At 44.8% G+C, this 17,091-nt stretch overlaps 1 protein-coding gene across 1 annotated transcript in view; it reads right to left on the reverse strand.

Moving 5' to 3' along the window:
* The window catches only part of AKAP12 (A-kinase anchoring protein 12), a 30,350-nt gene extending 21,110 nt beyond the window's left edge, over positions 1 to 9,240 (reverse strand). Inside the window, exon 1 of the mRNA XM_053938549.1 lies at positions 9,103 to 9,240. Within this exon, the coding sequence (XP_053794524.1) occupies positions 9,103 to 9,240 (138 nt within the window). The remainder of the gene's footprint in view (positions 1 to 9,102) is intronic.
* Positions 9,241 to 17,091: the final 7,851 nt, after the last annotated feature.

A 17,091-nucleotide genomic window follows, 5' to 3' on the forward strand; every position in this document is an offset into this window, starting at 1 on the left:
ATCCCAAAACACATAATCTGGGACTATTTATCTTTCTGCTATCCCATGTGAAATACGTGGAAGAAGCAGGTCTTACAGACAATGGCCTATAACCTTGTGTAGAAATTGGTTTCTTCCAAGAAGGAAAACTCCAGGATAAGGTGAATCTAGCTGATGGAAAGAAATAATTCATTCAAAGTGTCTGGCATAACTGCTCTGATATATGAATGAATCCCCTCTACAATACAGCCTTTGGTATTGCTCCTCTACTAATGTGCTTATCTTATCATCATCAACAATACAACTACAAAGAAACTGAACTATTCAGGACAGAAAGCAGAAGACATATGGATTTCCCATAAGGAAATGCAGTGAAACTGAGATTAAAACTAGAATTTTTGGACCTCTGTTATTAGGCAGAAACTATTCTTACAGGAGGAACGAGCTTTGCAATTCTTTGAGACTCAGCCCAATAGCATTTGAAATATTATTTCTAGATTTGCTAATATATGCAAAAAGAAGAATCTGTTTTTCAGCTTCCACACTTGTCACATTTAATTATTTTCAGAATTTGAACTGGCTTGCCCTATAAAAAGAAATATACTTTCACAAGCATATTTTTATTTTAAAAGCATGGAATGTGTTGTGGTCATTATAAGATACTTAATTACCCTTTAATTTATTGATTACCCTTTAATGAACTAGCTCTCCAACTGATTCTATTACCTTCCAACAGAAACCATTTCAACTAATTAACCATTATTCCTGAAGCAAAGGTTTGAAGTTCCTCTGGTGGAACAGCAAACTTTAATTATGTATCATTGTCTTATGATTTGTCTGTACTCCCAAAATACTGCCATTGAAGCCCCATTAATTAATCAAAGGTACCATAGATATATTACACCGAAAGATGATATCTAACAACCACATGCCTGAAGCACCAAACTGGGATCAGGAAGATGCCACATTCCTGACGATTCTCTTCCAGCATCCCCTATATAAACCTTTTGAATGGGGAAATCTATTTATTTATTTTTACTAGTAATTAGCCTGCTGCAACAAAATTTCAAATCAACAGAGTGCCAGGAAAAGGGCTTTCCTCTTAATCATCAGATTCTTTTCACATGCTGGGTGAGATCTGGGAGAAGCACTGTACCCCACTTCCACAGGCAATGAAGCGTGTGCATTCAGGTTCCCAATTTTCACTTCAGAAGCCCTTAATTAAGCCAAATTGTTTCCACCCGGCGTTGTTGCACTCCTCAAAGCTGCCTTTCACAGCCACATAATCCACCTCGTGAAAAAGGATCCCATTCTGCTCCACTGCCAATACCACAGATGGAATAATTTGGCTTTAGAGTTTTCACATGCTGAGACCAGATATTAAATAGAAGAAATACGGAATGGCTCAACACTCAGATTACATTCTCGCTTCTCACATCATCCTTCCCATAAATCTAAAACACAGGAACTCAGGAGGGATGAAGACACCACAGTACCAAACAAAGGCACGTAAACCGTGGGAAGCTCCTCTGCAGTTCCACACAGCATTAGCTGAATAGGAGTAACTCATTAAAGACAAGCAAGAAAATCAAGACATAGAAAACAACAACCTAATTCTGAAAGGGCTTTAAGATTCTTCAGTACAAATTCGGTAGAGGACCATTACTATTTTTTTAATAATAATAATAAGTTTTAATTATTCATTCTTGAAAGACAGCTGCTAGTCCTGCAAACACAAGAACAACCTCGACTTGACTGGCTCTCAGGAAACTTGGCTATCTGAAGAAAAAGCCATGGATGACTATTTCAAGATGACACTCAGAATTAGCACCAACAATTCTTTCAAGTCACAAGAAAGACAACAGCACTGAATATCTTAGCATTCCTCACGTTATTCAAAGATTTTTTTGCCTTCCTTTCCAAACCTCCCCTGGGCAGCACACCATTTTAAAGCCAGTCCCATGTATAGACACACATGTACAGTCAGAGTCAACCATTTGCCTGATAAGCAGCAGTGGACTCTGCAAAGAACCAGAGTACAAAGGTACTTGGTACATCAACGCAGTACAGCTTGTCTCCTTTTTAAATTGAGCACAGGCTGTTATGATAAAATATTAACAATGGTAGTACTTACTATTACCCCAGCTCTGAATTTATTCTACAGTTTTGGTGCATTCAGGAAAACAGTGACTTTATATAATCCTAAAGATTTGTGATTTCAGACCAAAATTCAGAAGTCACTGGCTCTAGCAGATAACCTTTTGGATCTGTTAAATCTGCAATATCTTCCAGTATGAAAAACAGAATTAAATATAAAACATCACTAAATGTAAGACTATAAGCAGCTTTTACAACCAGCCAGTATAATTATAATCCCTGTTCACTCTGTACTTAAATTCAGTTTTGGAAACAGGATCCATCTGTCACAACTGAGTAAAAAATGTAAATATATGGAAGCCCTCAATATTTTCAAATCTGACCAGACCTACAATATAGCCCTACCTTTTTACCCCAATCTCTTGGGGAAGAGTTTGATGTGATTCTTGGCCTTGGGAAGGCAAACTCAGATTTTCAAATCAAGTGTTCTGCTTTAAATAATTGAATAATCAAAACTAATAAAACAATAGTATTTTTTTCCAAATTAAAACATGTGCAAAGGAGAAGAAACCTTTGGGGAGTTTGTAAAGTGAAAGAGGACATAACAGCATCATTAGTTTAAATAAAGAAAAAAAAATTGTGTTTTAAAAAAAGTTGCTCAGGCTCTTTATGAGGGTCAGTGCAGTCTGTCCCACTACATTAGTCCTCAAAAGAAACTAATTTCAGTTTTCCTTCACATTAACTGCTTCATTTCTCTGAAGGGATCCAGTTTAGTCCAATTATATCTAATTTGGTGAGCAGTGCTCTTAATTCCATTGAGAATAGTTGCAAAGCTTAGACAAATACAACATCAGAGTTTAAAGAGATGGGTGAAAACAAAATTTAAAAAGACAAAAATTAACAGTATTAGGAACCTCTCTGCTCATCTTCATGCATTTATTTGCAAGTAATGAGACATTACATTTGGCAGGTTTACCAACACTTATTAGTTTTTTGTGGCATACATTCATTACACTCCTTTGATTATTAATTTATGAATGTGTTGTCTCATGAACACAGAAGAAACCAAGGGGAACTGGTTATCCAGTTCACTGATCTTTCAGCTTCTTCATTCCCAAAACAAAGGGCCATTAGCAAAGCAACACTCCAGTTTCTGTCACGCCATTTCTGTACATCCTGCATATATTTTTTTCATATTTGCCTCACATTCACCACAAAGATGGAAGCAAAGGGCAGATACCCAGCTAATGAGACTAAAATGCACAGGGCTTGTTGCCCATGTCACTCTAACCAAGAGCAACTTCTGTTCCATCTTGCATCCAGCAGTGGGCCCAAGTGTTAGACAGCATTAAAAAACACAGTCTAACCAAAACAAACCATTAAACAAAATTGAAAATGGATAAATTTACACGACAAATTGCATGAGATGTGGATGAACTGCAGGTCCCTGATCTCAACTGTAAATTAGTGGATGCTTCCTTCAGGCACCATTCCTGAGGGGTTTGCAGCACCCAGCCTCTTCCCCCACCAGCAATCACCATCATTCCCAACATTCCTTGTACCAGACCCAAATCATTCCAGGGATTCCTCACACCAGGCCCAAACGTACCAGAGTTAATTTTGCTTCATTCTGTTAATCCTGCTACAGTGATTCTACATTAGATTACTAAAATAGCCAGATCCAGCTGTCTGAACAACTGAGCAAACTAACATAATGGTCTCTAATATTTTTCCTGAACTTTGATTTTGAAACTCTGGGAAAGACTGTTGCTGTGCTCAGGGAGTCTGCTTTTAGCACATGCTGCTCCATTAAAAAGAACTTCAAACACCAACACTTGGGAAAAGAAAAAAATTGGATCATTCCAACTCTTTGTTCACAGCAGTTTGTCTTGTTTTGCATTAGCTAAACATTAGAGGTTTGTGGGATACTGCAAGTTCCAGGTGAAGAAAACACAGGGCCCTTCCTCTGTAAGGCACATAACAGCACACTTAATTTGATTACCCTATTTCTGCCTCCTGCAGATAAAGCCAAGAAGTTTCTCTGCACCTTCCAGCTCCTCATCTACCCTATTCTCTCCCAATTGTCAGCCTGACTTCACGTGGCACCTCCTTATGGATGACTACCCTCAAAATCCAAATGGATAAAACAAAACACCTAAAACACCAGTAAGTTTCTACACCCAATTCATCCCTGTGATGTCTTTTTGCAACCTGTGAAAGAAGCACTACCCTCAATCTGTTATTCTGAAGCCTGATCCAAACGGAGGTCTTTCCTAGGTCTCATACCTTTCAGCTCTTTCAGACACCACCTTATGGAAGCATTTCACAGGTACAGCTTATCCAGGCTCTAAGGACCAGTCAGAACAATGGCTGAGCACGAAGCACGATCCTCTCCTCTCAGCAAGCACACCCAGGCCTGCATTTCCAACCTGGAGGACTTTCAAAGTCCTGACACTCCTCTTTGCATCTCCTTAGCCTCTACCACATCAAACACAAGCTAATTGCCTCGGCTTCCAAAGGGGCCAGCCACTCCCTCTACCAGCTCCCTCTTATCTCCTATATGATTAGGGGGCTATTTCATGCTTTTGGTGCCGCTATGACACTAATTTCCATTGTGCATTTTTCCAGTTACACATTTTTATTCTTTCACCCCAGTCACTCCACAGGCATGGTCAGCCATCCAAGCCTTACCACTGAATTGTACCAGTCTCTTCCTCCCCAGCTGGAAAAGAAGTATCTAATAGGAATCAGACCCTGCTGAACTAGAGGAACTCTGCAGCCTCAGACTAAATATCTCAAACTGGGGCTCCCAGAGACACAGTCTAGGGACTTTCCTTGAATAAGCCTAGTTTCACCATTGCTAACACAGTATTTTCAGGCTGACTCAGCTCCTTCACCAGAACGCAGTTGTTTAAACAGCAGATGTAAGTCTGCCCCAGCTGTTATTTGTCAGGCACTCGGACAATAAGACACTCTGACATCTCAGCTGGTAACCTCTTTAGAAGAGACAGTTCCAAATATTTACTGTCTAGCACACACTTGCTCTCATTACAACACAGGTAGCATAATCAAGTTACTACTCAGAAATGGGAACCATCCTGAAAACAGTATGAATGACTTGCTGCTCAAGTGGGGGCCCTTGCATGCCAGCAAGCCAGGAATCCACCACACCACATTTTCAAGCCATAAATCCCCATTAAAGTATTATCTCTGACAAACCTAGATTTTGATGCAAGAATAGCTTATTAGCATGCCTGTATTTTTCCAGATTCTCTCTCTGGAAGTTTCCCTACACTGTTTCAGGTAGCTGTTCCAACAGAGCTTGGCTCCTTCCACAGGACCACAGAAAGAAACCTGTATTAAAGGTGCTGCCTTGAACTTCCAAATAAAATAAAAGTGGCACGTGTGTGATTGTCACTGTTAGCTGCAATGTTGGTAGGATGACACTGCTATCCCGGCATTGCCCACATGGCTTGAAGTCACCTTCTGTCCCATGGGAGGGCAACACGCTGGCATTTTTTTCCATCTCTCCGATGCTTAGCATCAAAATTGGAAGTTGGATGAGAGCCACATCACTGCTATGAACAGAGAAGGTGCTCACAAAATAGAGACGCCCAATGCCACCACCAACAGAAGTGTCACCTAGCTTCTTGTCCAACTCCAGACACAAGATCCTGCCTGCTCCCCTGTACCTGCAGCTTCTGCTGAGCCCCAGAAGCCAACACATCTCAGAAAATCAGCAGAGAATGACCTTGCCAAAGAACTGGAACAGTTTTCCAGGGGCTTAGCTCCTTGAACGAGCTTGCACAGTGCCCGATGAAATAAAGGAGAAGCTGCAGGTGCTCTGAGGAGGAAGCAGGAGCATATGAACCACCTCAGTGGACATCTCCATGGCTTTTGTCAGCTCAGGACATCAAAGGTTTGTCTGGCCTTCTTCAAGACCAAAGAGATCTCGGTCCCACTTCTAACACTATTGAAATCTAGTAAATCCTTCTCAGGCCAAGCTTCAGGCCTCCGTGCTGTTCAGGACAGTCTGCCCCTGAGGTTTCAATGAGTTTTCACCAGCTCACTGCTACCAACAGGAGAAGTTTTTTTCATTTCCCCTCCTGCCCTGCTGGAAGTGCTTGTCTCCTGGTTCTTGGTCTTACCTCTACAATGTAGGAGTCAAATGAACTCACAAGCAGATCAGGAAAATGGTCCAGCAAGAATAAATTTCAGTTTCCTGAAGAATTAGAGAGTTTAACCTGCTTACAAAAAGGCAAGGTTAGGACACAACACAGCCAAGTGAGACTGCATCATCTGAGACAAAAAAAGGAAGAATAGGGGAGGAAGAAAAGGAGGGGAAAAGAGCATTGTTGCTAAAAGAGTAAGGAGGTAACTCCATCACAAAAATCAGCCTTCTGTAGAACCATACCTTGCCCCTTGGTTTCAACAGGACCTCAAGTGTCAATTCACCGATCTGATTAATTCAGTTCAGGCAACTGAATGGATTAGTACCATCAGGATGTCTCACACTTCCCTGCAGAGAAGGCTTCCCACAGTGGGGTGGCTATGCAAGATAAGGAGCAGCTCCTCCACTGCCAGAGTTTAAGTCTTGTCTGCTACAGTAAAGAAATCCACCCATTTCAAGTCCTAGTTCTGTAGCAGGCTAGAAACTCTGGACCCGCTTTGTGTGTAATTCATCAGGAACTTTTGAGAAGATTGGGTCAACAGCTGAGGTACTCAACCACATGAGCCCACATTTAATCTGCTGTGTTCACAAGCCACTGCTCAAAGGCTCCTAAATATCCCTTGCTCTGTAGACCAAGTGCTTTCCAGGGTCCTTGGGCTGCAGAAGTGAGCAACACCAAAATATAGAGCCTCCCTTTTGGTAACCAGGACACCCAAAAACTGGTACCTGGCCAAAGAGTCACGTGTGAATAATAAAACAGCTTAATGACTATACATTTTTTCCTTTCTAGAAGAAAAGGTGAAGAGGTTTTCATCTTGTAAAAAATGCAACTACATCATGAAAGAAATTTAATTAAATATTTCAAAGATTTCACATCACAAAAGAAAGCCCAGCTTCTGAGATTTTATGTCCTGTATAAGACTAGTTGCTTAGACAGTTTATTTGTAATTGCCTTGCCAAGGCGCACTCAAGTTGGATTCCACTGAAATCAGTTTCTGAAAATTTTTCTTCTAAAAGGGTTGTAATAAACATTTTAATTTAGAAAATGCAAGAAGGAAGACCACCCTCCAAAAGATTCCCAATCTTCCACAAACAAGTTAGCTATCTTACAGATTTCTCCAGGGGCTCTGCAAGACCTGGTAATTTTCAAATTCAAAGAACTGGAAGAAATAATGATGAAAACTGTCACAGATCTGCATGAAGTTACTTTACTTTAGTAAGACAGCCTAAATGAGACACAAAAAAAGTATGACTAAACTTTATTAAAACCTATTTTTCTATTTGTGCAATGTAATGGAAGGCAAAACCAGCTGATTTAGGAGAGCAGCAGTCATACAACTTCTTATAGCAGCAACATGGTAACAGAACTTCCCCAAATTTAAACAGTTCTACTTGAATAATAAGGCAAAAATCTACTAGAAGACATTTTTCCTAAAGCTTAGAAGACATAAAACACATTATTAATAATAATCTGGACTTGAGAACAGTATTAATGCGATTCTCTTTTTTTAGAGGGTCTTAGTTCCCATAACTGGATAAACACGGCTATGAATAAACACGGCTCTTCTTCAAAGTCGCATTATCTTAAATTTTAAACAACCACAATAGTCAAATGCTTGCCCAATATAAATTCCCTCTTTTCTAAACATCAGCATCTGAATTCTAAAATTGCCCAACAAAACTGCTAAACATTTTGTTAACTAACACCAATCCCCAATGCTTATTTAGTTAAAAAAAAATCTTTGTTAACGTTCATTCGCAATGTGGTTTTCAAATCTGTCAAAACACGCTCAAGGAGGTCTAGCGGCAGCCAGGAACTATGGGAAATTCAACTTGAAAGTTAAATCTGAACCACAAGGTCAAAGAAACAAAGTCATAACCGGTTCTCAAGCTCTAATACACCCACGCACCAGTCACAGAAACTTCGGAGTCTCCCTGCTCTGAGCATCCAAACTCTGAAAAGCCCAAAGAAGGGGATCTCGGCAGAACGTGGTATTATTTCTCCCCTCACAAACTCCCTAAAGCCACACTATGTAAACACACAGATGCACATAACCTCTCTTTCAGTCCCAAAATCCCCTAAACGCGCCTATTCCAGAGGGATAAATGGGTTCATTCATAATCTATTTTTAAACACCAGACATGTTTTAAAAGAATTTCTTTCAATTCTTCAACATCATTATTTTAAATCACGCATACCTAGAGCTCCTTCGCTCCCCACGGGCTGGGAGTTCGGGAGTCCCTCCCCCATTGCCCCCTATGCAGTACGACAGCGGGCCGCACCAAAGGCATGGCTCCAGCCCTCGCCGCCGACACCGCCGCCCCTTCCCCGCGGCGGCGGGCGGCGGCTCAGGTGAGCCTGAACCCCGGGGTGCGGAACGGGGCGGGAAAGGGGGCACAGTGCGGCTGGCGCCCAGCCGAAGGCACTGCCGAGCCGCGCCCCGACGCGCCTCCCACCTGCTCCCTCGGGAGGGGAGAGGATGGAGTGGGGGGGGCTGCGGAGAGCCGCGGGAGCCGCGGCGATCCGGCCGCAGGACCGCAGTCAGGAGGCTCCTTGGCGCAGACCTCGCCGCGGGTGGGTGCGGCTCCTTTCGCCCCGGCCGCACACAAAAGCGTCGGCGCCCCCGCAGCCGCCCTCGCCCCCCGCCCCGCCGCTGGCGGGAGTTTTATGACTGCGGCGCCGGCCGTGGCGCAGTCCCGGCCCCGCCGCGCCCCGGCTCCGTGCCCGGCCCGGGAGGTGCCCAGCGCTGCGGCAGGTGGCCGCAGCCGCGGCGGGAAAGTTTCTCCGGCCCGGGGGTGCGGCGGGAGCCACCGCCTCGCGTCCCCCCACTACCTCCCCGCCGCCCCTGCCTTACCTTGGCGGGCTCCGCTGGTGGCTGGGGCTCCGCCGCGTCTTCTGCCGGCAGCGGCTCTGGGGGAGTGCTGGGGGGCGCGGCGGCGGCCCCGGCCCCGTCCTGCGGGGCGGCCGGCTCGGCGGAGCTGCCGGCGCCCATGGCGCTGCCCCGCGGCCGTGCGGAGCCGCGGGCGGGGGCTGGCGGTGGGCGGCGGCGGCGGCACCACAGCCGGGAATGAAGGAGCCCGGCTCTCCGCAAACTCCTTTAGGGCGCGAGAGGGGGGAAATTTAAAAAAACAAAAACAGCGAGGGGGGGCGGGGGGGAAGGGAAGGAAAAAAAAAAAAAAAAGCGCGAGCAAGAGCAGCGAGGAAAATCACCTCCTCCCCTGGTCCCCCCGCCCGCCTGCCTCTTGCTCCATCACATGAGCAGATCCCCGGACACGCCTTGCAGCATCAAACCGGGCTGATAAGGAGCGGCCAAGGGGGGCAGCGCCCTGCCCGCCGCCGCTGCCGCCTCTCCCCGCCCCTCCCGGGCACCGCCGGGGCGGGGGCGCCGCCCGGCCCCCGGCCCTCCGCGCCGGCACCGCGGCGCTGACTCAGCGCTTCGGCCCCCTGGCCGCTCTCCCGGGAGCGGGATGAGCGCCCACCCGCCGGCACCCTCTCGGGCTCCGGCCCAGGGCCCGCGCCCCCCGCCCGGCCACGCTGCCCCTCGCCCCCCGCCGGCCTCCTGCCGCCTCCTGCCCCGCGCGCTCGGCTCCGCGGCCACCAGCCCTCAGCGCCGGGTCCGGACCTCAGCCATGCTGGGCCTGCCTGAGGGATATCCAGGTTTCAGCTGATGCAGAAATGCAAGGTCCCATGTCTTAGGCAACTTTGAAGAAACAACAAAATCAAGCCGCCTTTTTGTTTTTTGGACTTCTTTTTGTTTGTGGGGTTTTTTGTTTTGTTTTGTTTTGATTTTTTGTTTGTGTTTGTTTTTTTTTTTTTTTTTTTTTTAAGGTTTTTTTATTGTCATGTATGATAGGTTCCCAGTTATTAATTCATGCCAGATCCTGGCACAAGCAAGCAAAGCCAAGAACGGGGTAGTTTCTCTCCTAGCCCAAAATACACAAAGCATCTTTCCCATGCCACAAAAGCAGGACCAGTATGTATTGTAGGCACACTCTTACCTGGTACTTTCAAAGGTATCAGCAGTGAAATAGTGCACAAATTACATTTAAACTTACCACAATGTGCTAAACAGGTAGCAAACAGATCCATTAACTGTTCTTCACCTTAAGTATAAATTTTTTTTCTAAACATATGCATGTACCTGTCCTATACAGAATTCATTATTAAAATCAGGAACGGTCTGAAGAATTCATAATACAGACACAGTTTCTTTTAGAACATTTAAACCAGTCCTCACCCACCAAAGCACTGTTTCATTCAGAAAAAAAACCCATTCGGAAAAAATTCCATTCTATAAAGGGCCTAATCTTCACATGCTGGTCAGATTTTTTCCCTAAAAAATCAACATATATCGAGTCAATGACCGAAAAAGCATTTTCATCATCTCCCTTAGCTAATGCAAGAACCTACTGGAATTGTTTGTGTTCAGCAGAACAAAACTGGTGTTGTTGATCGCAGAGTTGGGATAAATATCTCCCCCTTTCTGCTTGGTCTTCCTCATTTTCAGAAGAGAGAGAGGAGATACAAGTCTGAGCTTTAAGTAGTGCCTGAGTCCCTGTAGTAGAACTTACTCATAGCCACCCAGTACTTCTGGATCACCCACCAGCCAGCTCTCACAACAGGGAGCAAGGAGCCTGTTCCCAGCCTTTCCTGGCTGTCATCCTTTGATGTCTGTGTCTCTGGTGGAGAAAGAGCCAGCACCACCTCCATTCCCCGCAAAATCTGCCTTCCTCCCTGCCTTCCTCCCTGCCTTCAGCTGCTCCTTTGCAGGTGCACCTGAGAATAGAGGCCAGCCCAACTGCTGTAGGGCTATCTTGGGTTCCCCATCAGCTGTGGACCCTGGGCATAGACATGGGGGATTTCTGGGCTTTGGAGAGGGGAGGGCTGTCTGTGGGGCTCAGTGGCACACAGAGAAGTTGGGAATGGTGTGTGCCACAGGGAGATCAGGGTTTTGCCAGGGAGTTTCTCAAGAAGGGAAATGTGACATAATTCAAGGTCTGTGCCACATCATTTCTCTTTTCAATCCTCATTGACCACAAAATGCTTTCTCTGCAAGCAGCTAGAGCACTGCCTCCTTCCTCCCATCTAAACTTGCTCTTTAGTCCTTTTGCTTGTGCCCGGCAGCACTGGCTCTGTGCCTAACAGTCTCAGAGCAAAGATGCTGCAAGCACTGCAGCTGAGAGAGACATCCCTCAATGCCCATTCACCGGCCATTTTCTGAACACAAATTACTTTCTTTTGGTTGAAAGTCTTTGGCTACATCTATTCAGTGAAATAAAGTGTGCTGGGGATGGCTTTCAGGTGATAAGGTTGAGCAGCACAAGATGGCTTGTGTGTACACTCATAACTTCTCCCCACTTTGAACCACCACATTTCTGCAAACTTGCAATGCAGACAGCCATAAGCTGTTGTCTATCCCTGTATAATCCCTGATATAGGCACAGCTTCTGTCTCCTTTCCTCTTGCATTTATATATCTGCTTTTGTTTTCTTTCCTGGAGTACATCTAGCATAGGAACTTTTAAGAGAGATATCCGACATCTCCAATCTTGTCCAGAGGGTGGTCAGTTCCCAATTTGCCATTCTTGATGGTCTGCACCCTGCCTGTACAGAAGGAATCACGATGAATGACAAGTCTGACTCTGGCTTTTGTCAGCCTGTGTTTCCCTGTCTTCTGCCTCTGTGCCTGGATGGCTGTTGCCCAGACCTTTACCCTGAAAGCTGCAACTGCCTCCTGCTGTATCGAAGTGTTGTTCAGGCGCTATGTCTGTTTCTATTGACAGCCTTTCCAGTGAAGTGCAGTCACATAACCTTCCTCTGGTCCTCTTGAAAAGTCACCAAGTGTTGGCGCTGAGGCGAGAATATTCAAGCTGTTGACAAAAGTATGCATGCACACATTTTAGGATGAATCCAAAGAATCAAGAAAGATAATAATTAAAGCTTTACTGGCATGTTATCTAGAACTATTTCCAGTGAAACATCTTTGAGGACACTCCTACTAAGAGGTGCAAGCACAGACCTTCCAAATAGCAGGACAACCTTTCAGCATTGCAGCTAGCACATGACTGTTTTAAAACTCCCCTGAAACCTGGATAACTTTCATAATGATATTTATAATGCAGAGTCTGTAGACATGGTTTAATTTATTTACTTCTAAAATTGTTTCTTTTCTAAAAGCACTTATGATTGATGTAGCCGCTGCTGATGCTTTTGTAGAGAAGAGACAAACCACGTGTCTCAGTCTGTGAGCCTGTGCTGATTAAATATTTTCCTGCTGTCTTCTGCCCCATCTGTGATTTTCCCCATGCACTCTTTCCAGCCTTGACTCTGTTGGTCCCTGCAAGTGGCCACAAGCTTTGCTGCTGTTGGCCGCTCTGTCTGATCCCGAGGATTAGCAAGGTGGAGATGGGAGGGCTAGTCCCCAGCATCCATGATGGGGAACAGGGCTGCCTGCCCAGCTGGCATGCCAGGGGCTCCTCCATATCCCATCCAGGCTGGCTGTTCACAGGTTTGTATGAGACAGTGGCTGGGAGCACTAGCAGCTGCCTGGAGCCCTGTTTACATGAAGGCTCTTGCTTCCTTTATCAGTGGCAGAGTGGCATTGGGATATTTTTGGCATAAAAGCTAAGTGGAAGCATATTGTGTAAGTGTTCTCAAAATGGGAAGCTCTCAAGAACATACCTTAGATCCGGATAGAGAATATAGTGCTCTGACTTCACCTCAGCTGTATTTACTGCAATCTTCAACTTTTTCTCCCCTCTCTCTTGTCCAGTTATGACAGGAAATTCTAGGATGCTGTTAGAAATACATGGATGTGCCTAAGGAGCTAATATGTATCAGACAAACAAAATATTGAGTGTAAAAAGAAGAAAATTACAAAAATATCTGTATAAAAATAGTTGTTTTGCAAGCACAATTGATAATGCCATAGTAAGAAATAAGGAATAAATTTTGCTGGTAGAAGACTGTTTCTTTACTTCCCATGAGTTCACATATCCCAGAAAAATCACAGTGATGGATAAAATGAGCAGAACCTTTACATCTAATAGGTTCACATCACAGAGGTGATCTGTATCAGAAAATACTTATTCATGGATAAGGACACACATCTGTATGTCGCACATAAAACTAAATTGGCTCCTCACACTGTGCAATTTAAAAATAATGTTAGTAGCAGAAATTGACTTCAGTCTTGAATTTGATGGTTATTTCAGTAAAGGTGTGTCATTCAGCAAGTAGTTGCACATTACTGTAGCACCCAGAGACCCTTGTTGGACATCCCAGAGCTGTTTCAGGAGAGAGAGACCCAGCCTGTAGTTTTCTCTAGTACCAATCTGTCTCTACTAGCTCTCTACTACTCTCTCTACTACCCAGCCTGTGATTTCTCTGTAGTTTCCCTGTGGTTTCTCTCCTCACCAGTTCTTCACTTGTTCTGTTTTTCCCAGGAGGTGTTGACAGATATGTTAAGCTTCAGGATTCTAAATGTTGTCATCTACCCATGGACAGTTCTTCACGGGGGCATGGGACAAGGCAAGAGACTGCAAAAGTCCATCCCATTGGGAGTTTGGCTGAAGAGATTCACAGCATGTCCTGGGCACAGCCCAAATGGTCCCCTCTCAAACCTGTAAGAACTCTGGTTATTGGACAGGCTCTGATCTGTCTGTATAAATATATTGGCGTTTCCAGGAGGCAGTGTTTGGGTGTTCAAGCTTGAAGGTGACAGTGGATGAAAATCTTTTCTTAAATGAGGAAGAAAAGTAAAATTTAGCTTTATAAAGAAGGGAAAGAAATGTATTCTCTATGAGTTCTCTTTTCATTAAAAAAAAAAAAAAAAAGAAGGAAGGAGTCAAAGGACTGTGTTTCATCATTCCCCTATAATGCCAAGTGGTCCACTTTCCAGCTGAGGAGGGGAAAGATACAGTCAGGTTGTAGTTATCAGTATAATAGTCATGCAGTGCAATAGAAGAACAAATAATGTCGTGTGCAGGTGCAAGGAGACACCAGCTTACAGGCAAGCTTAGTCACAGTGTCAAAGATGGAAGAATGTGACCTCTACTGCAGTGTTTTATCTGCTGCACAGATAAATACATCTCACCCAAGAAGCCTTTCAGGCAGTGCTCTGAGGAAATTCCTCATCAAGGAAGGAATGCCCAGAGGAGAGAGATAAAGAGGCATGGAAGTTCCCCCTAATGCCATTATCCCATTGTCCCAGCAGCAGGTGAGTGAGGCTCTTTTGTCTTCAGGAGGAGACCCCTGTGGCTTGGGACTGAGCCAGTGACTGTTTAGAAATGCCTTGGCACTACTGATACTATCAAGAATGGCAGAGTTCAGAGCCAGCAGGTGCTAAAACACCACCCTGAAAATTAAATTGGAATCTGGAGTGGATTTAGAGAGTAGATTAGATTGGGGGGATCCTCCAGACATCATCTAGTCCAATCCCTTGCTCAAAACAGGGTGAGCTTCAGGCTTAGATGAGGTTGTTTAGGGCTTTGTTTAAGCTAGTTCTTGTTCCTGTTCCCCTACCACCCAGTGCCTGCCCCACATGTGCACATCAGTAGGTAAAGAAAACACCTTCCCTCTGTCACCAGCAGCAATACTTTTCCAGTCACTGCTGCTGAGGGATCCCCATCCCTCACAAGCTTGGCTGTCACCCTGAGATGCCCACCCTTTTCCTGCAGTTTCTGCCAAGCCTCTGTATCCCCATCTGCCCGCCCAAAGGCTTGGTGACACAAGCAGGCTGTATCTTCCAAAGGGGAGACACTCACTGCCACCCCAAAAGGCAGCCAGCTCTGCCCACCTGACAGACACATCCCCCTCAGAAGCCCTGTCCCATAAATAGGAACCAGGATGTAAAGCTGCTCTGTGCACTCTCCAGACTACATGCCCCTCTGGCAGTTTCTCATCATATTTTGTGGCTCCTGGCTGAGCTAGGAGACATTTGCAGTGTGAAACTGCATAAGCTGTGAAATTCTTCCTCCCTCCTTCAACTCCAAGCACGGTCAATCCACCTGGGAGACCTTTATAGCTGCAGGTAGGAAATGGCCAAATGTTTAAAAAGAAACACGGACCACTGAGATTGTGTCTTATTACTGTCACATTCTTCCCCTGGCCTGAGCAAGCACTGTCCTGCTCTGCTAGTACCCACCCAGAATAATTTCCCTAGACCGTTACCTCTTGATTTGTGTATTTGCAGCTTACCTCTGGATCTCCACCAAGTATTATTTACTTATCTTTGGCTTTCCCATCTAAACCTATCATATTTATAAGTTATCTTTCAGTACTGGCAATGGTCATGACTACCCACCTCCTCAATTTGATTTTGAGATTTTCAAACAGGAGCATCTGTGCCCTATGCTGTTTCTGATGCCTGGAGGCAGCATCCTTCAGAATCTTCATTAAATCAGGCCTTTGACATGTCATCTACAGAAAATGGGACAGCAGATAGGTAGCAGTGTGGCTGACCTATGACTACTGATTACTCAGCAACATTATTTTCTTATTTCCTTGTATCCCTTCATGGGCCCATCCCTATCTACTGCAGACACATCAGGTTTCACCTCTGATAGTTGGCCCTTTTCCCTTAACCCCTCACCTCCATGGTGTCTGTCAGCTCAGGCTGGCAGGGGGTGTCCAGGCACAGTGGCCCAGTGTCCCTGTTGGCAGATGTCCAGGGATGCAGAGTCATCAGGTGGTCCCCTGCTGGGCAATGCCTCCTCCCTTTCCTGGACTGGTGCACATGGCCACTGAATTGAGTGAAGCCACAAGATATGCTGTTTACACTACTTTGTAGTGGGATTGTAAATTTTCAGATGCAAGGAAAGTGCTTTTGTTCTGGCCAATATAATGCCAAATATAAGGGGGGTCTGGTGTGGCTCAAAAAGCCTATTTCTGAACTAATACAAACAATAAATACCCCTTGGTCATTCATAATTTTTAATTTTTGTTGTGAGCAATCCATAGCAATTCTAGTCTGATCAATTGACTGACAAAGTACAAAGCAGCACCTCAACTTTTAACCAGAGGTTTTTAACTTTCTGCCAACGTGATCAAAAATAAGCTCACTCCCAGAAAAATAACCAAAAGAAAGATAGCCAGAAAGATAACCAGCATCATTCAGACTTCTATATAATGCCCAAATCGGGACTTGAGCTCAAAGCATTTTTAGCCCCTTTGCTGTCAAGGCACATAGAAAAGTCTTATAGCTGTTGAAAGGATGGAAGAAGTAGATAAAGCGTAAGTAATTTCTATAGTTCTAGTTTTGTCTTAGTTTGTAGAAGAAGGCACTAGCACACCTGACAGGCAAAAACCTTCAGCAGCAGTGAGAACAAGTGAGAACCATCTTCAAACTCTGTGTGGGTCTGTGTCTTGGAAAACAAAAGTAGAGAGCCTCTGGTGTGAAGACAGGAGCCTTTCAGTAAGGTACCATGTACAAATGTAGATCAACTCTTCCAATTTTTACACATAAAAAGGTAACAAGCTTTTCTCTATGGGTCTCCACCTTTATGAATTTATAACAATAGTAGCACAGATTCAGCCCAGCCAGTAAATGGTTTCTGCACCTCGACTGCAACAGGAGGGACAATGATCCAGCTGGTGTCATTTCAAGGGCTGGTTAGGCTGCCACTGCACTTGAAGTGATCCTTGATAAGATTTCTAGTGAAAGGAGGGAAAGACAGAAAGCAAGAAGGCAAGGAAGCCTCCCCCACTTCAAATTCTTCAGGCTGACCTGTCAGCTTCTATGTTACTACATTTGGACTTGAATTTCTTGCCAAGGTCAGAGCAGATTAGAAGCTACTTTCATATCTGACAGAAATACTACTCCCTGGTGAACAAGGGGGTGTAGC

This window comes from Vidua chalybeata, chromosome 3, assembly GCF_026979565.1.
Source record: "Vidua chalybeata isolate OUT-0048 chromosome 3, bVidCha1 merged haplotype, whole genome shotgun sequence".
NCBI classification, from domain to species: domain Eukaryota; kingdom Metazoa; phylum Chordata; class Aves; order Passeriformes; family Viduidae; genus Vidua; species Vidua chalybeata.